Here is a 25393-nt window from a genome sequence, read left to right on the forward strand (position 1 = left end):
TAATTATTGTAATCAATCGAGAACACTCGACATTGTTAAGGGTTTTTAGCGATCGATCACATTATAATAAATTGACCAATTTATTCGTTTTAATTGGTGTAATTATTTTTTCACTTTCACTCCCCGAAATTCCCATTGACTTTATAGAGCACCTGTAGGTACAATCATCTTTGAAATTACTTATGCATGTAAAAGTAAATTCGCTTATACATATTACATAATAGATAAAGTTGATATTTTGCAAAGTGTATTTATTTGTCTTACCAGTAGTGCTTCAAGTTTATCGTTAAATTTTTTTACGACGGATTAAAGAATCAGAAAAGTCTTAATATTCATAAAGCTAACTGAATAACTCTATTTGAGTGTATCATGCATATTTACCTGCTACATTTTATAATATATATTGTACATCACACCTACAAAGTAGTATTTACGGAAGATAGTCGGTAGCCGATAGATAGGGTCTGAACGCTTTACTCAAGAGTCTGGTGTATATAGTGATCAGGAAACGTACCGCAATTGTGATGAGAATTTTCCTCTGACATTAACCTAAATTTATGTATAGGAAAATTTGCATTTTACAGTAAGTAAAAATAATTTATTTCGAAAATATGACTTATTTCATGAAAAAAGGTGTTTCGTAGTTTTTTGGTGAAAATCTAAGTTTTGGAGTTAACGATTTGGGAACGCTTTTCGTCGTTTAGCAACACTGCGATGATATTGCATTGCATACAAAATAGATCGATCCTTTTGTATTCAACACTCTGTCGCAGAATATCAGGTATCATTAATTTTTGCTATTACAGAGTAGCTATAGACTTAAATATTTGAAACGTATAACGCGATGTAATGTTGATGTTCATGAGATGAATAGTTTTCTTTTAAAATAATTTGCTTGTCACTTAGGAGCAATAAATTAATTCTTCCACTATTTGAAGTAACAATGACAATCTGTTTGAGGGTGTATGAAACTTAACATTATAATAGACGATTCATGAATATAAGTTGGGCTTTTTCTTCTCTACTAAAAATATTTGAACCTCCTGTGGAGACACCGCGCTTAAAAAAAAAAATATCGAGAGCAAAAAATTTGGATCATCTCGATCTTTCGCGAGTGTTAATATATACACGGTGCAATTTCCAAATGTAGATAAAATAACCGAAGCACGGCGTTTACGTACGTGTGCGTATAGCAAATAAGCGCCCGTACAATACGTAACCGACCCCAAGGAAGATAAGATAAGTAAAAGAGGAAAAAAGAAATATATAAATGGTTTCGAGGCTAATTGAAAAAAAATTTAGTGTCACTCTGTCGATCAGCGCGAGTTGACTTTGCGAAAACGATACTCCCAACCGGCGCCCTTGGTCTATACGATAATCTGCCGTACACTCAATCACGAGATACATTGAACTCATCTTGATTCTCCCTTCCCACCGCAACCTCCGCTCGACGATCCATTGCTCTCGTCCCCACCTTATTTTTACAATTCGTTCGACATGATTAGCATCGCGTTTAATCGGTTGCTCTCTAGTGACACCTCATAACTTTTTCCCACGGCACCTCTCGAATTCGCATCACCAGATGCGCCGGTAAGTTTATCTTCCAATTTTTTACCTTACTCGCGCACGTCATTTTCTATTATCACCAAAGTCATCGATATTACTTCACAATTGAAATTCAGGAAAAAAAATAATAATAATCACAACTCCCACCTCATGGCCAATTAACGATTGGCCCCCCCCAAAGATAGAGACGCGTGTAAAACGCGCCACGGCATATTTCCACAGTTCTCGCGCAAACTCGAAACCGCGAAGGTGCAAAAAACAAATCGAAGCAACTTCTAATTGGTTTGGTTACATAAGGTATTAGCTTGATTTTTCTCTCTCTCTCTCTCTCCCCATCTAACGAGTCGCCGTGCATAATGTAACTATACAACATGTATACTATAGCCGTAGCATCATTAGTTGATCGCGTAGACCAGATGGTGATAAAAAGTTAATGATCGTGAGTCGGTGCGTTCCGTCGATCGTTGGGAGGAGAGGGGGGTGGGGTGGAGATAAGCAAAGCGGAGCGGAAAATACGGGCGTTTGTTGTAACAACTCGTCCGAATAGTAACAAGTGCCCGACCGGATGGGTTTGGGGACATTGAGCACTGCGCAGTACAACGCCAACTACAACGGGGGAAGCAGCCTCGCCGGCGCGCGTATCGCGTATACTTTTAGATGCCACGATAAATCATACCCGCGTACACCGGGATCGAGAGTACAATCGTCGTCGACGCGCTGTTGATCCGAAAGAGGGGGAAAAAAAAAAAAAAAAAAAAATGAAAAAAGTACTCGGTGTGGAGTTTGCGCCGCTAAGCGTGCCCCTGGAGCGCCGGATGCAGACTTTGGCAGCGGCCGCGTGGTTCTACTGCGGCGTCTTTGGCGGCCCCATTGGCTGGCTCGTAACCCTCCTCGGCCTCCTACTCGGGCCCAACTGGCTTCGGCTACTGCTAGTCGGCTACCTGGTATTTGCCTACTTGGACTGGGACACTCGACTCAGAGGCGGACGGAGGTAACGATGATTATGTCTGTTATGATTGGTCACCCGAGGAAAAAAAAAAAAAACCACCTTTGCTTTATACTCCCAGCAAACGTTGGTGCACGTGGTTTCGCAACTTGGCGTGGTGGCGCTACTTTTGCGCCTACTTTCCCATCCGAATAGTCAAAACGGTGGACCTCGATCCAAAAAGGAACTACCTGTTCTGCTCGTTTCCGCACGGATTGCTGTGTTCCGGCGCCACCGGGGCTTTCGGGACCAACGGCGCCGATTGCCCAAAAATCTTTCCCGGCATGGACTTTCGCATACTTACCCTCGAGCAGCACTTCAAACCGCCCCTCTACAGGGAATACGTCTGCAGTTTCGGTGAGTCGTCTCGTAAATGTTGTTTATCATCAACAATGACAATATATGTATATGTATGTACGGATGACGTGTTGAAAACACAGGTGCCTGTAGTTGCGACGAGGGGAGCATGAACTACTTGCTATCGACTAAGCCGACGGAACGGGACGGACCCACCGAGGATCCGGTTCAGGGCCGCATAGTTGTTATAATGGTCGGTGGTGCCTCGGAGGCCTTCAAGTGCAAACCCAACACCTACAGCATCCTCGTCAAGCGAAGGAAGGGTTTTGTGCGGGTGGCCCTCAAAAACGGGTTAGACCTCGATAAATTGTTGTTGTTTTTGTTAACTCAATGGCATGGTGGACAATTTTTTTTTTTTTAATGATTTTGAAACAAATGGTTCCAGAACGCCTCTCGTGCCGGTGTTTTCCTTTGGGGAGACCGATCTGTACAATCAGATGAGTAGCCCGGAGGGTTCCCTGGTGAGGAGGACGCAAGAGTTCTTGAAGAAGGCCACTGGCGTAGCTCCCATTTTGCCGATCGGCCGAGGATTTTTCCAGTACTCGTTTGGCCTAGTGCCCAGGCGAAAGCCTATTCACATCGTCGGTAAGTCAGAAATTAATTGTACCTACGGGGGACTTGGTCTATATATTATACATGTAACTTGATTTATATCCGTTGCAGTTGGTGCCCCCCTGGAAATACCCAAGATAGAAAAACCAACGGCGGAGCAAATTGACGAGTATCACTCCAAGTTTGTCGAAAAGCTCGTTGAACTGTTCGAGACTCACAAGAGCAAATACGTTCAGGACCACGAGAACACGTTCTTGATAATGGACGACTGATCACTGGTGATTTTTTTGCAATTCGGCTTATTATACATTTGCAACATGTAATATAGTGTAAATAATAATATTAGAAAAGAAAAAGAGGAGGGAGGGGGGTCACTGTGTATAGGTGCTACTTATAATGTGGGGAAAAAAAATGCATACATATAGTCGATCTTTTAATTGAAACATTGTTTATTAAAAATGATTCTTATTGAAGAGTCATAACTTTTATCCACATATATTTGTATTTGTATGAAACTTTGTAAAAAATACTTAAGGGATGTAGTAAAGTAATCATTACGGCTAAATAAAAAGAAAGAAAGAAAGAAAGACAAAAACGCGTCTTAAAAATTTGTAAACTTAATAATTTTACTCGTCTATTAATATTAAGATCAGCTCGTGGCGATGATCGTAACATGCGGGGGGGGGGAGGATATATGTATGTGATATACATATTACCGATAACAGCATAATATAGTGTACGCATTATGCGTTGGTGACGGTTAGAACGGTTAGCGCCGCGAACACGACAGTCCCAACGCAAACTGCAGCTCTCTTGAGTATCTGAAAATTAATTTACAACGGTGTTTTGCGTTGCAACAATAGTAGAGCCGGTTGTAGAGCAAGTTGCGGTAATGTATACGTGCGTACCTTGTCCTGCCAAGCTTTGTTGGTGATACAGTCGCGGTATGGCATTCTCGTGAAAGTGACGCTGCTGTAGAGGGGAATCCAGTTGTTCGGAAACAGCCAGTTGAGAGCTGTGTCCAGGTACTTTCGAGCAAGGAAGGATTTTTTCGTCACCAGCTCGCGCATCTGGGATTTGAAGAAAAACCTTACTTTGGTTTAAAACAAAAAAAAAAAAAAACGAATAACAAAATGCACATTCGTACCTCGACGTAATTGTACATGGCCAAGTCGCAGATGGCGTGGCAGTCGTCGCAGCGCATTTCGGAAAAGTGCGGCAGTACTTTCGCCAAGTTGCCGTTGTGCAGCTCCATCAAGTGATCCAACAGCTGAACGTCCTCGAAACCCTGAAAATGCAAATCAATCCTCCAGTTGAGCTGCTAGAGTTTTTTTTGTTTTTGTTTTTCGAATCGCTAATGACACTCACCGCGTTCATACCCTGGGCGTAGAAGGGTACCATGGCGTGGGCGGCGTCGCCGATGATCAACACTTTGCTTCCCAAGTGGTAGGGCTTGCTCTGAAAGAACGGCTCTGTAGCGATTTTCTTACAATCGAAGGGGATCGGTAAAATGCGGCAAAAAGTACTTTGATGGAGATGAGCGTTTTGGGCGATGTCTCGAAGAAATCTTGGACGAGCTTGTCCTCGCCAATGAGCTCGAGGGCGTCGGGAAACTGCTTGCGGTAAAAGTCGAGGAGGCGCTCGGGTGTTTTAAGGGACTCTAGGGTCTTGAAGGGGGCAAATATGTTGCCGGTGAAGGTGTTGTCGTCGTTGGGCAGGGCTATCATCATGAACTCGCCCCGCGGCCAAATGTGCAGGTGTTCGCCGCTCATTATGTACTTTTGGTCCTTACCCGCGGGATAGGACAACTCGACATAGCCGTGATCTATGTAAGTCTGGTTGCAGTCGAAGCGCGGCTTTCGCGACATCATTCGTCGCACGAGCGAGTACGCCCCGTCGGCACCTATTATCAGATCCGCCTCCACGTCTATTGTCTCTTCGGTCCGTGTGCTGCGTGTGTTTCAATCAAATCAATTTTGTTGAGAAATCAGCTTTATTCGAGGCTTTATGTGTATCGACAAGTTGGTCACAAAAAGCGTTGAAAAAAAAAAAAAAAAAAAACCAGTTGTCTTGTTGTGGACAGGTTCGTAAATAACGCGCTTTTTGTCTCCGACATGACTATGCTGATATATCCTTCTTTTTTTTATTTCTAGGCCCAGAGTAACGTACACGAGAGAGCGAGGCGAAATTATTGGTCCAAGTGTCGTCTCGGTTTTGTCTTACGGAAGGACACCTCGAAAACCAAGACTTTTAGAACATTTTCGAGCCCGAGACGAGAGGTGTTGTAAATATTTTGAATTTTTCATCATAAAGAATGAATGGAATATTATTTAGCCTCGCCCTCCCCGGGGCAAATCAAGCAGTATATATATATATAGGTTTACTTACTCAAGGAATACCAAGGCTCCCTTTTCCAAATCTCCATCTATGAGCTTGCGGTTGAAGAATAAGCTCACGTTCGGATACTTTTCGGCAGCTGGAACATTTTATTGTCACGTTGAAATGAAACATGTCGCGCGTATAACGCGCCTAGTCGGAGAAAGAGGGGAAAAACAAAATTAATTAGTAGAAAAAAAAAAAAAAAAAAAAAAAAAACAGAGCTGTGAAACAATTGGATCGACAATGCTCGTGTGTACGCGTAACGCGTAATCTTATGAAAATATAATCGAAAGGAGAGAAGAAGAGAATAAAAAAAAGATCAAGTAGTCTCAGTCAACCAGTCGTAAGACACTACTCTCCGTGCAGCTGAACGCTATGGTCATGGTATACAGGCGCGCGAAACGCGATACTCCGTGTCCCATGTACGGCTTCTCTCGCCACACGAGCGTTTTTTTTTTTTTTTTTTTTTTTTTTTTCTATTCCACGCGACTAGCGTGTTCCTCCATCGGCTAGAGCGGTAATCCAGCACCAGTCCAGGTAACAGTACACCCATGTGTACCTCGGCTTCATCTACGATTTGCCAAAGGAAAATTCACGAGCTTTCCGCGTATAAGCTTTCGTAACGCGCGCCTTGAATTTTCCTTACACTCTGTGACGCAGGTGCGGATTGGTTTCACTTGGGTAGTTTGCCGTCAACTCACCAGTTAGGAGAATCCGATTGAGGTACGTGCGGTTGACCGAGTATATGCACTGAAAATCAGTGGGACGGATCAATTTTAGCGTTTCTCACCGTATCGCAACCAAACGAAAAGAGGGCAGTTTTTTTTTGGTACGTTTTTGTTGACGCTGTCGTAGACGATTTCCTTGAGGGTGCCGTCCTTCCGGTGTATCATGCGGCCCTTCATCGCGATCCCGTGGTTGTTGATTACGGAGTCCTCGAGTCCAACGGATCTCAGGGCTTCCCTTCCTCGCACCGACAGGGCGAGGTCGATGCTCACTCCGCGGGAACTTTTCACTCGGATATCTGTGTGGTTTTTTTTTTTTTTTTTTTTTTTTTTTTTTTTTACATTTTTTTCCCCCATTTTCCGTCCTTACAATCACTTTTTCACCTCTTCGGATGCCACTTTTCATAAAATAACAAATCTTCATAAAATTTTACTTGAAACCGATTCTTTAGTCAATCAACGTTTTTAAAAGATAATTGCACTGTTTATTGAGAAACGCGTGGAAATACGCAAAATAGTCCCGAGAATCGGGTTTTTCGGCAAATGACAACAATGACGATAAGATTTTTTTTTTTTTTTTTAATAACTTTATCCATAAAACGTTGGTGAGTGAAAAAACGCGGTTTGATTTAAATTGCACGGATCGTCTTGGTATCGAATTATTGCAGCAAAAATAAAAAAGAAAAAACCGAGTACGAAAGTTACAAGCCATCACTCGATACGAGAAATTTCTTTCGTCAGATGAATTCGATATTGATTTAGTAAGAAAAATTGTGCAATGACCACCTACGGGTCGTGCAGTGGCAGTGTATCGGATGGCAAAGGAGAAAAGTGCGCAACGAATGAAACATCAAAAGTGATTTAAAAAATAAAAAAACAACAACAATAAATTAAATTACCTGAACGATACTCGTACAGGCGCACCTGGTGCCCGCGCTTAGCAAAAAAGCACGCGACCAGCGCTCCAACCTGCAAAAAAAAAAAAAAAAAGTTTTCCCATAGTTGGATTTTAGTTCGCCAAAACCAAAACACACCCCCTTCGCAAAGAGGCAAATCGGAGTACATCGCGATAACGCGAAAATATAAGATAATTTTTACATTTAACTTGCATTTTCGTGCCCATTGCGAAAAGTCGGGCGAAAATGAAAAAAAATGCTATAGCAATACAGGAAAAAAAAAAAAAAAGGATCGGAGGAATAAGACTCACCAAGCCGCCCCCGACGACGACGACGTTCAAGCTCCGCGTCTCGTTTTGCATGGCGTCTCGCTGCAAACTGAACACCGAGCAAGCCGCACATTAGCTCTACTGTCGGCTACAGCGATAGATAACACACACGCTCATGAGCTTATTACATGTGTTTCGCATGTATATCACCGCGTTATGACGACCACGTACTCATAACGCGTAAGTAAATCTACAAACTTGCACAGTAAGTATATTGTGTTTCACGCTCATTCACACGTGTATATATATATATATATACCAATACCCCCGTGTATTACACTCTTCGTCGACGCACCGTGTATATTTGTTGGACGACCACATTGTGCAGCGGATCAACATTTTCCCAATTTGCTCGTACACCGTATGGCTCGTTGCTTCGCAAGTCCCAAAATTCTTTTGGCCGGTATCTTATCTTATCAACTCGGCGACCTCCAAACTTTCGTAAATACACGCGCTCTTTCTCTTAAGTTATCTGCGTGATTCGGCCAACTACAGTGATCTCAACTCAAGCGTACAATTTAGGGATGAACTCCATCGACTTGTTTGTTTGTTTGTTCACTCTCCCTTTCTATTATTCATATTTTATAAGTATAAAAAGGTATTGTTGTTGTTATTATTATTACTGTTGATATTATTATAACGGACCAATTTCTCTGGCGCATGTGCGTGAAACCCGCGGACGATGGTATCGAGAGTTCCCTTTGTCGGTGTACACGATGAAAGTTGTCGCGCAAATCACGTATATTATCCCGATCTCTTACAATTGTAGGTAATAACGGGGCAAACGGAGAGAGGGTAATCATCGCAAGTACATGGGTATAATGTGCATCTCTCAGGATTCACTTCCAGGTGGATTCCCTGTATAGGGTTGGAGGAACCATTGCGCGTTGACACTTGGGGCAACGAGACGCGCGGGACGATTGCACGTGAGGAGAGAGAGAGAGAGCAAAGGTGCATCAGGAAGACCGCGGCGATGGAGGGGGCGAAAGATCGTCATCGGCGCGAAGAGGCGCTCTCGAAAAGGCTGCGTGTGTATAAGTATCACGGCTACCCCTGGCATGTATATACACGCGAAGCGGTGTGGGGGGGTGGGGTGGGGCAGGGGGGATCCGCCCGAACGAAAATAGCCGTTTGCGCTCGGCGCTCGGGGTCCAGGTGGTGCAGCGCACACGTACACGTAAAGTCGAGGCTTTGGTTTGATCCGGCCAACGATGGCACACCGATGGTAGCTGGCTATAGCCAAGGGGCCGGCCAGTCAGTGCGGCGATGTCGACGACGACGAACGACGGTACGAGGGGGCGGCAGCCCCGAGCGCCGCCGCTGCTGCTCCTATTGCTGCTGTCGCCGCTGTTTATCCTGCCCCTGCTCGGTGGCTCTGTCTCGGCGGTACGAACACCCGCCCGGGAACAACAACAACAGCAAACCGGCAGCAAACAAGGGCGTGACGAGCCGGTCATCGAGGAGGTCACGAGCAAGCAGCTCGAGCGGCTGCTCAAGGAGAAGGACTTTGTCGCCGTCTACTGGTGTAAGTGTGCGCGATAATGGCCATAAAGTGACCGCATGCCGTTTCATCCCCACTTACATGTATTGCGTATGAGAATGCGGTGATCGTGGGGCTATCATATGTATCACAAAAAGTGTGCAGGGCGGTGGTGTGCATCCGGGTTGCGGCCTCGGCGACGCCGGCAGCGGGAGTAGCTGCGTGTAACTGGCCGTATACGCGAGCACGGCTCGGCCGCGACCCTATAAATAGCCCCCACCCCCGCAAGCTCTTTCAGCGCCGGAGCTCCCCCCCCCCCGCCCGAGCTTGCATTCCTACACATGGGCTCTGGAGACCTGGTGCACGGGCTGGAAGGGCAGGGGGTCTTTACCTGGTTTCAAATACATCCATACGGAAATAGCCGTCATCCGAATCTTGGGTGGCCTCGGGTTACGTGGCTTTCTTTTTTTTTTTTTTTTTTTTTTTTTTTCTTTTTTTTTTCTTGCGCCCTTATGATTTTCGAGGATTACCGCAATACTTTGAAATATAGTTTGTTCTTATCGGTGGTCCAATTAACTGTCTGTTCTTCGTATTTTGAAAAGAAAAAAAAAAAAAAATCAAGTAAATGAATAAATAAAGGAAAAAGTAATACACAACAGCACCGTTTGCATCTGCTCGACGTGTGTATAGTTCTTGCATACTCCACAAGATCAGAATAATTTGTTTTTCAACGCTGTTTGCGTGATCTGCCAAAAAAACAATACAAATTTAATTTATTTTTCATGTAATGGATTTTCGGTTACATTGGTATTGATTTTAGATGAAATTCAACCTAATTTATGGTGCCAAAGTGCGTACGCGCGTGAAAAAGTGAGCAATTCATGATGCATATCTTCAAAGCACCAAAAAATTGTACGATTTATCGGTTTCTCACGCGCGCGTACGTTGAGCAAAACAAATGCAGCGTCCGTACGGTAAAAGTCAAAGAGGTACTCGTAAATCGTCCGAATTTCGTTTGAGGATGATTTTAACGATGAAAAGTAAATCGGAGCGCTCTGTTGGTGGCAGAAGTAACACGATATGGATGAAAAGGTTTTTTTTTTTTGTTTTTTCGCTCTCAGCCCTCTCGTTGCCTCATTTTCTCGATTATCAAGTGTTTCTTCGAGCGCGTCGTTTTTCGCGACTTGGCCATGGAAAGAAGAAAGAAAAGACACATTGTCGATTCGGAGCATAGAGGAAAAACAAAAATGGAACGGAGGGCGAAGCGAGAAAAATGGAAAAAATAAACGCGAGATAAAAGATGTAAGCTCGACTCGGCCGACATAGATATAATGGGCCGGGGCTCTTGGTTTCCTTCAAGTCCACTGGCGACGCAGTTCTCTCGAGGCGGCTTTTAGCCGATGCCGCTTTTAGAAAGACGTTGAGTTATTTTGGCCGGAGTATCGCCACCTCGCACCGCCTCTACGCTCACGGCAGAAAATTCTATTCTAACGAACTTCTTACTTTTACTTGTTGCATCGCCAATAGGCCTACATTTCACGGCGATGCTTTACCAAAGCTGGGTTCGACATCTGGATTTGATTTAATTGTTTTTTTTTTTTTTTTTTTTTTTTTTTTTTTTTTTTTTTTTCTTCCCATGGCAGATAAAATAACTACTTAGCCGGACCTTCCCCGTGTTTCATGCATTTCGCGGCCATCGATTTTATTGCCCAACCCGTCATTCGTAATCACCAAGTTACGTGCAATGTACTACAACTTTAAAAGCTCAAAGCTTCTCCAACTGTACGTTCGTTCCCTCCGTCTTAGCGAAACAATGTGTGTATTTATTATTAGATGCATAAATGTCATAATAGCCCCGGGTAAATATGAACAACAGGCACTCACTAGACGAAAAGAATGCGAAGGATACCTGCAAATCGCGTTCATTAGCCAGCAAATAACTTTGCCGTCCCTCGATTCTCAACACGTTCAGATAAATGCTATTCGCAGTTTTTTCAACGAGATTAGAAGTTCCTACCGATGCTCCAAATAAAAAATTCTTAAATAAAAGTAATGGGAAAATCCAAGTGCTTACAGTTAATAGCTGTAATAAAACTTAATCGTTCGTATTTACTGAAAGCCATGATTGCCTTGTATTTATTTAGGTGTGTGCATATGTGGTTGAGCTAAAAAAAAACATGATTTAAAGATGTTTCACATAGGAAGTTTAATGTGATTTAACTGGGTGACCCTGTAAGACGAAATAAAATAATAATTGAGAACCACGAAAATTTACAAAAGCTTGAAAAGTCAACGAAAATACGTTGGTTGTAACCCTTGCGTGTCCCAAGTCTTGATTATTTTTCATTGAATATTTTCGTAATTTTTCAAGTTGAATTTTTTGTGAAAAATAAGATAACGAAAGGCTGATATTTTTTCATCTGTTTTTTTTTTTTTCTTTCACTCAATGCTTTTCTTTTCGTTGCGATCACCCCATCGTACAATAATAATCACACCTCAAAAATAAAACTGTCCCTTTTCATTCTTTAAAAATACAGTTTTATAAAAAGATCACCTTGAAACATGTGATTTACTTGCTTGCCCATATCCCATCTTTAGTTATTTAAAGAAATCGTTTTCCGAAAATCTTTCAATACTCTCTGTTCATCTGATTTTTTCAGAGACACACACACAAGAATCGACATTCATCTTGAGTCACGTATCTTTTGCTCAAGAAAAGTTTTGTATCGTTAAATCTGTCGTACGTTTACATTTAGAATTCTTTGCTATTTTTATTAAACTCACTTTAGAAAACAATTGTTTTTTTTTACTCTAATTTTAAACCATCTCCATTTACGGTTCCACCAGCCGTTTAACTGATACGCTTCTCTCATTATCATATAAAATATTATTGATGGTTGTATTGTAAAAAATACTTAATAATATTAATGTTAATTATAAAGTAATAAGAAATAAATAGAGCTTGTGTGAACAGTTAAATAAGAAAAATTTTATCCGTAGCAAGAAAAATATTGGTATTTTCATGTCCTGAATAAAGTATAATAAGCATCCCTTTGATTGACAAACAACATTAATAAACGCAAATTTTGGTGTCAAATGTAAATCAATTTTACTCGAACGAAATAATATATTTCTGGCTTACAACAAGTTCTGTGTAATAAAGATAAATAATAACAGATCCAAGATTTAATTAGATATCAATCAGTGAAATCAATATCAATGTGACATGGCGTGATAAAGGCTGTGCTTGAATTCGCAATGAAATAATGGGTAGCGAGTTGGCTGAGAGTGATTTATGTCAAAAAACACGGGTACAACTAATTAATAGCGTAACTCATCCAACACGTGCATGTCAGAGGCACCGATATACTTTGGCTGTTGCTTTCTTTACCGCGAATAAATCATCCAGCTCCTTTTTCGCTATTACAAATACATTTATCATCGGCGTGCACTATCGACAATGAAAAATATCGAATAACTCGTATCCACTATATTTTACAATGAATATTTTTGATACGAACAAAAGTTTATTTTTCGATCTTACGTAACTGTAATTTCGAAAACAATTTTTCTTCGCGCATAAAAGAAAATTTATAGTGAGTTATATTTACATTCTGACGTACTTTCCGTATTTTCGTTAAAATATCACGACCGATGCCTGGTAAGGTCTTCGGAAATCGTCAAAATATATATTTTTTTTTTTTCAAAACTCTAGGCTTACTTGTTGTAGTTATTCATAGATATTTTGAGCATATGCATTAATTTACAGCAATACGAATAAATCAGTCCAGACATAAAAATTAGTTTATTTTTTTGAAAAAAATAATAATTTGTGTTTGTTTGACGATACATCGAACAAAGTATTATACAATGTTTAATATAATACCATTGAGTATTTACAACAACCATTACTCATGAATGTACAAAAAAAGGTTCGAACAACGTGTCTGGACATATTTACACTCCATGAACAAGCTATTTCACTAATAAATGTTGGCACATATTTTGTCATTTCGTAATTAGTCTTGCGTTATTAACGAGGACATGCATTACGTGGTTGTCAGCACTACCGATATATATGTTGCGTATCACATTTAATAAAAATTCTATAAAATACATCGAATGGGATTGATTAAATTTTGCGTCACCATATTGTGCAGTCGGTTGTAGATAAAACAATGGTAACGGGAGTACTAGTGATTTTTTTTTTTTTTTAATTTCAGACGCTAGAAGTTGTACGACCTGTGATAAAGTGTTGGCTGAATTGGAAAAAATCGACGATGACACGGATAATTTCGGCGTGGACTTTGTCAAAATCAACGACAAAAGATTGGCTAAGCAGTACGGGATCAAGACCTTCCCCGCGCTCACTTACTTCCGCGAAAAGGAACCAATCATATACGAGGGTGAGTAAAATTATCAGAGAAAATTAATGAAAAAAAAAAAAAAAAAAAAAAAAGAAAGAAACAAGGAATTGTTGTCAATGATGACAAAAAGTGAAGAGTCAGAGCAAGCGAAAAACTTGGAAGTGAGGAGATGGTCGACTGCATGTGCGCGCGTATAGAGGCAATTGGCCAGATATTTGTTGGAGACTAGCCGAAATTAGTCATCCCGGCCTTGGGGCCATTCAAGCCTTTTCGTTGCCATGAATTATACGCAGAAGGGAAAACTCATCTGGCTATTTTATTATTTTTGATGTTCAAGCCCTCGTGGTTTACTAGAGGAGCGACAAGTAAGTGACCATAATTTTTCACAGGTGACTTGATGGACGAGCAAAATGTGTTGGAATTTTTGACGAGCTTGGAAGCAATGGACTTGCCCGATCGAATCGAAGAAGTCAATGCGAAAATTCTCAGTAAAATTGTCGAGGACTCGGACTTTGTTGCTGTTCTCTTTTGTAAGTTATTTACTACCAACCAACCGATCCACTCAAATCGAATACTGTTATCAATTTTAATTCTTTTATATAATTATATATTATTCGTACTAAAGGTTAAGCTGTTGTACATACTTTTTCAAAAAATCTGACCTCTTTCACTCACTTTACCATATCTGTTTTTGTATATTTTTGTTTTCGTGTTATTAAACTCTTTGCTGTACAAATAATTACACATACTCACTCTCTAATCTATGCAAAAATTTTCACGTTTGTCATGATTTACAAAAAGCTTGTTACAAATTACGCGAACGCAAAGTCAAAGATCAACGCTCATTCCAACGTATGCTATATCGATACGTATAAAATTTTTATTGCATAAGTTTGCGTTGGGCATGAATTACTTTGGCTCGTCGTGAAAAATGCTTCATCTTTGAATGGACGACTGGTGGTGGAAAAGACAAAAAAAAATAGTTCAAGGTGTCAGCAAGGAATAAAGAAAAAGCATTTTTGAATGAAGTTGTGTGTAATTTTCCGATGAAATTGCTACACATGCACACAAACATAGTCACAAACGTACTTTACACACAAACTTGTAAATAATACATACATGTGAACTGTTTTTTCTTGTGTGCGCCAATGTGGATGTTAGGTCCAGAATCGGAGAGATGCGCTGGCACCGATTTTAGTAAGTATATTTCATAAGGAACATTGTTTACGTTTGGTATAGTAGCATTCCCATCATAAACTCTATTATATCTTATGATATTGTATATACATAAACACATAAATAAAACTATCATGTTTTTATGTGTAAGTTTTCAATAAGCTTAGTACGTAGAAGAACAAAAAAAACGTTTGTTTCACGCCACTTACTTTCTTCCCATGTTAATGTACATAAATGTATCATGCACGTATGTTTGTGTGTGTATTTTGTCAGTTTCATTCATTGTGCAATTAAAAATTGACGGCAGAGTAATAAAAATTATTGATAACGTAACAGTAACGGTAACAATAGTCGTAACAAAGCAATGAAGCTTACACGCTCTCGATAACGCGAATAACAAATGCGAAAATTACTAAAAACGATGCATACTAACTTTTGCTTACGATTAGAATAAAACTAGAATAAAATGTATCTGTTTGCATATTAACATGTGTTTCCTCTGCGAGGCGTTTACTAGTACAATAAATCGGTAAGGGTAGATTGAAATTATGGACTAGGCTGACGTGTCTATAAGCGTGTATGTTCCGGTGATAGCTAACATGAGTCACAGTTTTGTTATGTGTTTGTTTGAAATGGGACAGACAAGCCGGAATGTAAAAAGTGCGCCAGAGCACTCCAGGAGTTGGAGAATATCGACGACGAGGCCGATCAGCTGGGCATCGGGTTCGTCAAGATCGCGGACGAACGACTCGCCGAGGAGTACAATCTCGGACCACTTCCCGTTTTGGTCTACTACAGGCACCAAATTCCCATCGTCTACGAGCGTGAGTTTACAATTTACGACATTTATCCACACGCGCGTTGATCCAATGGCTCGTTAAAACGCAAAAAATGACAAAAATGCAGACGAACTGAGCAGAGAGGAAGACGTGCTCGAGTGGCTCGTGGCGAATAAGAGCACTGGCGACGAGGAGGACGTCATCGAGGACGTGACCGCCAAAACACTCGGCACTTTGATCGGCAGCATCGACAATCTCGTCGTTCTCTTCTGTTCGTATCAAATTTCAATCTTTCAGCTTAAACCATACGTGTGCTAAGATGAATGTCCCAATAATCGATCATTGTTCTTTATATCTTCAATGTGCATTTTTTTCAAAAATGAACGAATTTTCATTGGGGCACGAAAAAAGTCACTTTTTTGATAGAACCCCACCTCGTTATTCATTGAAAATATACCTGAGGCCTGTATAAAGGGACCGATAATTGGGACATTCGCTACTTAATAAAAAAAAAAAAAAAAAAAAAAAAAAAAAAAAAAAAAAAAAAAAAACCCCAACGCCACGGGTGCGATGAAATTAATAGTACCGATCAACTTTATCGCAGACGATCACGGAGACGAGGATTCCCAGCAGGTGCTCACGGAACTGGAAAAAATAGACGACGATTGTGACAAGCATGGCATTCAGTTCGTGAAAATTGATGATAGAAAAGCTGCCAAGGAATTTGGCATTGACTCCATCCCAGCGATCGTATACTTTGAAAAACAGCTTCCCAACGTTTACGACGGTAATAAATTACTCTTCGACGCGCATTATTTACCACCTCGTGCAAATCGTCAGCTCGTCTATTGTAAGATATTTTTTCAATTCGATTAGGTGATCTCCAAAACGAGGACGAAATATTGGAGTGGCTGCTATCACAACTGGAACGAGACGAGATCGAGGACGTGACCGACGAAATGCTGGACAGGCTAATCAAGGAGGGAAAAACTTTGGCTGTGCTTTTCTGTATGCGACAATTTAATACGTTATCCTTTGTAACTGCGATAAAAAGGTTTGGATTTAACCACCGATTCCATTGCCGGGCAGATGACAACAACGACCGAAAGTCACAGCGGGTCCTGAACGAGCTCGAAAACATAGACGACGAGTGCGACGGTTTGGGAATAATATTCGTCAAAATCGACAACGCCGAGGAGGCCAAGGAATACGGCATCGACAAGATTCCGAGCTTACTGTACTTTGAGAAAGGCATTCCGACGCTCTTCGAGGGAAATCTCGAGGACGAGGAAAAGGTACTCAAGTGGCTCGACAGCCAATCCAAGAGTGACCACATAGAAGACGTCACCGACGAAATGCTGGACATGGTCATCGATAAAATGCCTCTCGTCGCTGTTTTATTCTGTCGGTAGCATTTGATTAACGCGTGTTTCGTTCTCACGACAATTTATACTTGATCGTTACATCGGAATTCTACGTAATTCGTCATTTTTATGATAAATGTGTTTTCTTTTTTCTTTTCTATACGTCCAGACGATAAGGATCAGAAAAAAAGCTCCAAAGTGTTGGCCGAACTTGAAAATATTGATGACGACTGTGACGAGCACAACATAGCCTTCGTTAAAATTGACGATGCCGAGGAAGCAAAGGAATACGGGATCGACGAGCTTCCCACCCTCGTGCTCTTTGAGAAAAAAATACCCCACATTTACGACGGTACGGTGTACAATTTACTTTGTTGATCCTTTGCATGTTACCGTGGAACTTTCGATGAATCTTGTGTTTTTTTTTCTTCTTCAATAGGTGACCTCATGAACGAAGATCAGCTCTTGGGTTGGCTTCTCCACCAAAAGAAACATAGCGAAATACCCGAGGTCACGGACGAAATGATGGAAAAGCTCATCGAAACAACACCGTATCTTGCCGTTTTATTTTGTACGTCACATACTTACCGTGTAATATACGTAGATATTATATGTATCCATTTTACATCTCATGATTGATTTTAATAGACGATAAAGATGACAAACAAGACATGAGGATATTAAATGAGTTGGAAAACATTGACGACGAGCTATCGAAAGAGGGTATAGTGATCATTCGCATGGACAATGACGCCGAGGCGAAAGAGTACGGGATCGATCACCTTCCGACTCTCGTTTATTTCGAGGACAAAATTCCGGCTCTCTACGAAGGCGATCTCCTCAATGAAGACGAAGTCCTCAAGTGGCTGATTGAACAGAAAAATACCGCTACCATCGAGGAAGTTACGGACGAAATTCTTGCCGATCTTATCGACGAGCACGAATACGTCGTCGTATACTTCAGTAAGTTTTTTTTTTTTTTTTTTTTTTTTTTTTTTTTTCACAAAGTTATGGATAGTAAAGTGAAAATAAATTGGTTACAGGTGGAAACTGCGATGAAGGAGACGAGTGCGACAAAGTTTTGAAAGAGTTGGAAAACATAGATGACGAGCTCGACGAAACGGGTATAGTGTTTGTGACGACGGAAGACGTTGGATTGGCCAAGAAGTATGGGTTGAAAAATTTACCGACTTTGGTGTTTTTCCGTAACAAAGAGCCGCTTGTTTACAAAGGAGACATCGAAGATGAGGACGAAGTTTTGTCTTGGCTGACTGATGAGAATACTCTCGAGATACCTGGAAAAATCGAGGAGGTCAATGCGAAAATGTTGGAAAATATATTGGATGAAAATGATTACGTCGTTGTGTTTTTCTGTAAGTGTACTTTGAAATCTCGGCGAAAAAAGAATAATGTTTCAGTTGATTTTACATGTATTTTTTTTTGTTTTTTTGTCTTCTTTCAGATAAGGAAGGAGATAAAAAAAGCCAGAAGATCCTCCAAGAGCTTGAAAATATTGACGAGGAATGCGAAGAGAAGAACATTGACTTCGTAAAGATCTCGGACGAAGGGATCGAGAAAGAATACGATCTCCCAAGTTTGCCAGCTCTCGCCTTTTATCGGCACAAATTTCGACAAATTTATACAGGTGATCTGATGCACGAAGAAGAAATTTTGGACTGGCTACTTGAACTGCGCACTTCAAAGCCCGATGTTATTGAAAATGTCGACAGAAAAACTCTGCAAGTTCTCATTAACGATGTCGAGCATTTGGCTGTATTTTTCTGTAAGCAATTAGTTTTTTTTTTTTTTTTTTTTTATCATCGTGTGTTTCTCATTCATGGTTATTGTTTTTTACTTTTTAATTAATTTCACGGTAAATTAAAAAATTGTTTTGGTTCCACTAGATGACGATGATTGTGAATCGTGCAAAGAAATTTTAGAAGACCTCGAAACCATAGATGACGATACGGACAAACATGGTATCCAGTTTGTTAAATCGAAAGATGCAAAGCTTGCCGCTGAAATCGGTATATTCTCTTTTCCGGCACTCGTATACTACGAAACGGGAGTACCCATCATGTACGACGGTAAGACGAATCAAATACATATATTTTATCGATAAGTAAAAAGATTTTTAAATATTAATATAATACTTAATTTTTTTTTTTTTTTTTTTGCACATCAATAAATTTTCTGCAATTTTAATATTACCTGTATCTTTGTGATGAAATTTTGATTATCAATCAACGAGTTTCGTTTCAAACATTGATTATGGTTCATTTGGATATTAAGGAGATAAAAATTTTTATAATTTTAAACTATTAGAGGCCAAGTGTCTCCAATGTGTAAAAGCAAAATTTGCAGATACAACATGAAAAAAGAAGCGAAACGTAAGCACCAGATTTTCAACCTCATGTACCATGTGTAACTTTTGTAGGTAATCTTAAGAAAGAAGACCAAGTTCTGGAATGGCTAATCGAACAGAAAAGTAAGGAGATTTGTAGAATGATGATTATTATCACTGGTGTACTGTTCGTTGTGACTCTAATCTCAATCGTGGCGATACCACCAGATTATAATTACCAAACCCGGGCAATTGTAATAACTCCGGTTACGTTACCACCACCGCGTTCACCGTAAATTTTTATCACAACACATATCCTTTTTTCTTTTTTTTTTTTTTTTTTTTTTTTCTTCTCCTTTGATGTCGACTCCACTACTCGTAACTGTACCTTGTACGAGTCATAATTTTTTTAAATCAATGTTTTTTTGTTATGTTATTTGTTATTGTACAAGTATAATCAATAATCTAACTCCTCAAACCAAACTTAAAAATCCATTGATTCTACGTGGAACAGTAAATAATTTTTTTTTTAATATTTATGCTCATACTCGCATTTTTTTTCTAAATTTCTGAATTTTTTGTTAACAAAATTTTGCGTTTGAAACCTTGCGTTAATAATTAATTCCTGATACTTTCGCAACAACTATTTAAATTCCTTCTGATGAGTTTTATGCAAATCGCATAGTAGATTTATTAATTTTTTAAAAAATATGTATTTACTATCAAAGCGATAATGCTTTGCTTTAGATAACTCTAACTATAAGCTCGTAAACTTGTAACTGAAAGCGTTTGATCTACTTACCCCAATTCTTGTTTAACTTTTTTTTTTTAATTATTTGCTTCTTCTTGTACCTATTTTTTCTCAGCACTCTACATCTATATACGTTACCGTATCGACTTTTTAATTGATCAGTTTAATACACAAATTCTCACAACGTGAAGTTACCTATACTATTTTTAGAAATTACGGTAAACAGTTTATCAATGATCGATGAAACATAATTTATGGATGCAATATTGATGTATCACACGATTTTATGCATTAGAGAAAAAACGAATTTATTATTATAATTTTGGGGGATAATCATATCTGAAATTCATACTGTCCATATACAGGTAGTGATGGTGATAGTGATGATAATAATAATGATGGTGATAATGATAAGGATGAGAAGGGTAAAAAGTACGATTATCGTATTTTTAAAAAAAATAAGAACTCCGTTCAAAAGAACAAAAAAATTGTTAATGAGCGTTTAACGAGGAAAAAAGTTCAAAACCTTCATATAAAAAAGGATAACAATAAGCGTAAAAGTGGCAAAGACGATGAAAACGAGGATAGCAATGAAATAGATGAAGATGAAGACGATGCTGAGGACAATAGCAATGATAAAAATAAGAAGAAGCTATGTGATGACGATAATTCTGATTCTGAATGTGACGAAGACGAAGATGATGAAAATGATGATGATCATGACAAGGAAGATAAGAATAATGATGGTGATGATGATGAAGATGATGATGATGATGATGAAGATGATGATGATGATGAAGATGATGAAGATGATGATGATGATGATGAAGATGATGATGATGATGAAGATGATGATGATGATGATGATGATGATGATGATGATGATGATGATGATGATGATGGTGATGATGATGAGGAGGGTGAAGATGATGACGACAGTGACAAAGATGATGAATATAAGAGCGTTGAAGAAGAGGATGACAGTTTATCAAAATCATCAAGTAGAGCCATAAAGCAATTCGTAGGCAAAGGTAAAACGGGCAGAGCGCTTTCGGCAGGCAAGAAAAGGATCATGTGAGACCGTAGTGTGAAATGAACATTTTGGGTGTTTGTAAAATCGAACGCGAGAATGTTTTTTTAAGTTTTTATGTATTTGTATGACTTTTATTATTGAGTAGAAAGTAGATGATGTCCATGATTTGGCATTTTGCAGCTCATAGTAGGCGCACACACAATCCTGCTCAAAAGACTGTAGACTTATTTGGTCATTTTAGCCAGTGTAGTTTGCTAATTAAAATGCGCACGATCGTAAAACTCGTTCGTTTCAATGAACAACGTGAAACAAAACAAAAATCGATTTCAAAACATGCTATAATAGTATATTAGGCGGTTTAACCGGGAAATCTCATATTGGTATAACAATGACAAACTTGACAATGAGTGTTTTGTGCACGAAAAAATTGTTTACTTTCTCGTTTCCCTTACTAATATCAATTGTATTATTTATAAATTCAACAACATGAGCTATAAATACTCATTGAAACGAATATTATTTGATAATGAACACTGGTTGTACATGTACTTTGTTACCTACATTAAAATAACTATTGTTACTTGTGACACTCGCATGTAAAATCCTTAACTTACTGCGTTCAACTTTATAAATAATATCTACACTTGAATTAATCAATAATGGTAATAATAATAATAATAATGATAATAATAATAATAATAAAAATAAGTAGTAAGGTAAAATACAAACTATCACTGAATATCGTTGGAATATAAACTTTCTTCGTGCGAGCTGATGAATTTTATGTTGAATTACGTATTATTTGTTTCTTACAGCCTGTCGCCTGTAGTTTGCTTTATATATCATGTTTGTAATGTAAAATAGTCACGTCATTTTAAACGATAAGTTTCAACGATCATACGAAGCCAAAAATCACACGCTCACGTCCACATAATTGTAATAACAAAGTCATCCCAAGACATTTTCTCACCACTTCTAGTATTTATTTTGTTGTAAAAAATTATCTGATGCCTTCTTAAATAACATTTATTTAAATGTTTGATGATACTTGTTTCATACTCACAAAGCACTCAAACACGTGTAGTTTAAAATCGTGTTACATTCTTGAAATATCCATTGAATATTAAAAATCATTTGAGTGTTTTTTTTTTTTTTTTAACAAACAATGATTTTGTTTTATTTTTTGAAATTTACATTATTTTTTAAATATTTGATAAATCGATCATTTCAATATTTTAATGTTTTTAGTTAGTTATAATAAATCATTTTTGTTGGGGGAGACTCATCATCTTGCTAGATCTATATGTAAACCGTCAATTTTTTTGACTTTAAAAAGGATTAAAAAAATGATAAAAAAAATAAATAGTTACTGGTTGAATAAAAACGATAATTAGAGAATTATTTATAATTGATCTGATAAAAACGCGCTCCTTATTACTTGCATGATGAGCTTTTAGTGTTCGGATCAATTTGAACTGTAGCGAAGCATCTCTGTCTGCCACTAACACAACTTTTAACTTTTGTATGTTTTTAATCACTCGCATTTTAAGTTGTCTTATCAAATTTCGTTTACTACACCTAACTGTATCACATTTATTAATTCATTAAAATTTTTTTGTTAACTCACAATTTTTTTAAGATAAAAATAAAAAAATATCATTATGTTCATATGTTTGGTGTGGCAAAAATTTATGAGCATATTGATAAACTTTTTGTTGCAAACGAAATTATAATCTACTAAAATTCATGGTATTGCAGAAACGAATATGAAAGCAGCACAATTTCTGCTAATGCATTATTCTTGCTTCAAGTATTTTCTTGACTTGATTTTATGAATTTTATTTTCTTCAATACAAACAATAATAATCCTTGATAAGCACAACTTTGTACTGCACTGCTTTGGCCGATGCTTGTTAAAAATAACAAAAAAACAAGGATGATTACGATATTAATGATAATGAAAACAATAATAATAATTGAAATAATAATAATAATAATAATAATAATGATAATAATAATATTGATACACTTGTTGTTGTGCTGTATTTGATGTTCGTGTATTTGCTTACTACAGGCGACGGCTGTTTCTACATCGGGATGGGAGCTAAAAGTTCGAAACCCACGTACCCCTCATACGAGCCGTACCAGTGCTGTCCCTCAAAGGTGTCGAGCGGTACAAGAGTGGCCAAGGCCAGTCCCGTCGTCGAGGCAAAGCAGCGCCACGACAAAACAAAGAGGCCCAAGCTCGGTTCTACGGCAACCACGATGAGCCCCAAGTCGGCCCAACCGACCCTCAAGCCTCTTAACAAGCTCTCCGCTAAGGATAGCCGCAAAACTCTGCCAAACGAGCCAAAAAAAGAAACCGACAAGCCGAAAAAGAGCCCACCCAAGGCCAAGAAGGGATTTTTTGGAAGCGGTAACTATCACACCCTCACTCGACATTGACAAACACACGTATATGTGCTCGCGTTAAAAAAAAAAAAAACATTAATTTTTATTCATATACCATCAGACACTATCATGTCTACACTGCATATTATCATCGATTGTCCTTTACATTCGCCTTCGCGTGATCAGTTTACACGAAAACTATTGTTTTTTTTACCCTAGTAATTTTATTATTACTTATGTTATTATTATTATTATTATTATTATTATTATTGCGAAAACAATAACAATTAGGAATAATTAGTAATGTAAGCCAAGCCGAGCAAAGCGATGCACAACTTTCGTATATTTTTTTTACAATTCAACAAGTACAACTATATAGTTTGCGATGAATGTGTGATGCGTTACAGGGTTGGTAGAACAAGAGTTCGAAGACAAACAGAAAAAAAAAAAAAAAAAAAAAAGTAAAAAGTTTGCAAACATTAGGTTTTGTTTGAAGCAGCGCGCAGTCACCGTAATAAGATACACTTTGTTTTTTTCATTCTTAAAAAAATGCGCGCTTCGCTTGCCTTGACTTTCTGCAAATTGATGCAATCAAGGTGCACTTATGATGTTAAATTTAAATAAAAACAAAGCATTATCAAAGCACAAAAGTCGTTTGAGTTGGTGAAACAATTTTAGCTTAGAACGGAATATCTCGGCTTTTCCAGTGGTCGCTGGTCTTCCGAACTTCATCAAGATATAAAACCAAGAACTCATCGCTCACAGCGTTCGTGCAACAGTCGCAGCAGCAAAAACAACAACAACGAAAGCAACATCAGTGACAGCTCTAGTCAATGCACCACCTTAATAACAAGACTGTCTTTCACCCAGAAACCACTTGTTAGTTCTGCTTGGACGAATAACGTATGGTTTTGATTTTGAAGCAGAAGAATCAGTGAGTCAAATAAGTACTCCCTCGTTGAGTAAGAACGAAAAAGTCAAAGGTCTTGAGATTTTTTTTAATTAATTTTTTTTTTTTTTTTTCACTCTGACTCGTCAGAGTCAGTCAGTATCGACTATTTGATTCGTACCATGTGCGCAAGTCAATGAGTAATCTTTCGTAAACTTTCACCGCTAAAGTAACATTACTTGGAAGTTGTCAAGAATTTACCTCATCGTTATTTGTTACGTCACACTTTACGGCGTAGTTGAGATTAAAAAAACAAAAGAAACAACAGTGTGTGCCATGCGAACACCTTTACCTTGTATTTCAACTCGATGAAATAACTTTATTGGTGTAAGAATATGTACGTTTATTTGATTTGGATTGGGTTTTTTTTTTTTCTTTCTTTTTTTTCGCAAAAACTTAATACTGTAACAATTTTAGCCACTACTACCACTATTATTATTACTGTTACTACTACTTTTACTACCATTACTATTATTGCAAATCATTGATATTTATACAGTAACTAACTCGGATTATGAAATTTCAATAGAAAACATTTGATTTTCATTCAAACTGGCGTCCATTACTTATGATGCATTTTTACAATGGAAGTTCGATAAATTTTCTTATAAAGAACATTTTTTATCTTTAAATGCTGATAATTGATAGCTCTGATTTTTTTGTTTTACTTTCCATACATTTTTAATACTGCCACACATTTTCATTATTTTTTAGTACTAAAATGAATGAAAAACGTTAACAAATGATAATCCAACGAGTCAATTGTTGGATACTAAAAAGTACATCTTTTATAGCTACTGACCTTTATTTTCATTTAATAATACTTGGTGCAAAAGTTATACTTAATTAATTTTTCTCCATAAATCATTTTTTCACCATAATTTATTACCAAAATAGAAAATGTAAAAAAAAAATATATAAAATGTTATGAAATATCGATTGTGAGAAAAAAAAATTCATCGCTTTAAGT

General features: G+C 38.4%; 4 protein-coding genes across 6 annotated transcripts in view; 3 read left to right on the forward strand and 1 right to left on the reverse strand.

Moving 5' to 3' along the window:
- Positions 1 to 2056: 2056 nt before the first annotated feature.
- LOC106638738 (2-acylglycerol O-acyltransferase 1) lies at positions 2057 to 4050 on the forward strand. The gene is made up of 5 exons (XM_014352063.2): positions 2057 to 2557; positions 2634 to 2908; positions 2992 to 3199; positions 3294 to 3493; positions 3572 to 4050. The coding sequence occupies exons 1-5, from the start codon at positions 2325 to 2327 to the stop codon at positions 3730 to 3732; spliced, it is 1077 nt and encodes a 358-aa protein (XP_014207549.2). The 5' UTR covers positions 2057 to 2324; the 3' UTR covers positions 3733 to 4050.
- On the reverse strand, positions 3945 to 7854 carry cn (Kynurenine 3-monooxygenase cn). The gene is made up of 10 exons (XM_014352061.2): positions 7772 to 7854; positions 7464 to 7533; positions 6673 to 6863; positions 6541 to 6589; positions 5849 to 5936; positions 4987 to 5410; positions 4829 to 4918; positions 4608 to 4748; positions 4369 to 4530; positions 3945 to 4281 (listed from the first exon to the last, which is right to left on the reverse strand). The coding sequence occupies exons 1-10, from the start codon at positions 7820 to 7822 to the stop codon at positions 4204 to 4206; spliced, it is 1344 nt and encodes a 447-aa protein (XP_014207547.1). The 5' UTR covers positions 7823 to 7854; the 3' UTR covers positions 3945 to 4203.
- A 1131-nt stretch (positions 7855 to 8985) lies between these two features.
- The window catches only part of hlk (hulk), a 32259-nt gene continuing 15851 nt past the window's right edge, over positions 8986 to 25393 (forward strand). For 2 of the 3 annotated variants that reach the window (XM_089597077.1, XM_089597079.1), the window contains exons 1-15: positions 8986 to 9314; positions 13493 to 13675; positions 14026 to 14166; positions 14798 to 14833; positions 15454 to 15636; positions 15719 to 15862; positions 16196 to 16378; positions 16468 to 16599; positions 16681 to 16995; positions 17125 to 17307; positions 17395 to 17526; positions 17604 to 17918; positions 17999 to 18328; positions 18418 to 18738; positions 18860 to 19042. In XM_089597077.1, the coding sequence (XP_089453203.1) occupies positions 9056 to 9314; positions 13493 to 13675; positions 14026 to 14166; positions 14798 to 14833; positions 15454 to 15636; positions 15719 to 15862; positions 16196 to 16378; positions 16468 to 16599; positions 16681 to 16995; positions 17125 to 17307; positions 17395 to 17526; positions 17604 to 17918; positions 17999 to 18328; positions 18418 to 18738; positions 18860 to 19042 (3040 nt within the window). In that variant the 5' untranslated portion in view covers positions 8986 to 9055. The remainder of the gene's footprint in view (positions 9315 to 13492; positions 13676 to 14025; positions 14167 to 14797; positions 14834 to 15453; positions 15637 to 15718; positions 15863 to 16195; positions 16379 to 16467; positions 16600 to 16680; positions 16996 to 17124; positions 17308 to 17394; positions 17527 to 17603; positions 17919 to 17998; positions 18329 to 18417; positions 18739 to 18859; positions 19043 to 25393) is intronic. The other variant, XM_089597078.1, reaches the window with a different exon arrangement.
- On the forward strand, positions 20969 to 24468 carry LOC149373437 (uncharacterized). Its single transcript, XM_089597080.1, has 3 exons — positions 20969 to 21081; positions 23158 to 23499; positions 24182 to 24468. The coding sequence occupies exons 2-3, from the start codon at positions 23181 to 23183 to the stop codon at positions 24214 to 24216; spliced, it is 354 nt and encodes a 117-aa protein (XP_089453206.1). The 5' UTR covers positions 20969 to 21081; positions 23158 to 23180; the 3' UTR covers positions 24217 to 24468.

The sequence above is a fragment of the Copidosoma floridanum genome, unplaced genomic scaffold (assembly GCF_036245765.1).
Source record: "Copidosoma floridanum isolate Cflo_tuat_1 unplaced genomic scaffold, Cflo_Japanese_pri ptg000030l, whole genome shotgun sequence".
Taxonomy (NCBI): Eukaryota; Metazoa; Arthropoda; class Insecta; order Hymenoptera; family Encyrtidae; genus Copidosoma; species Copidosoma floridanum.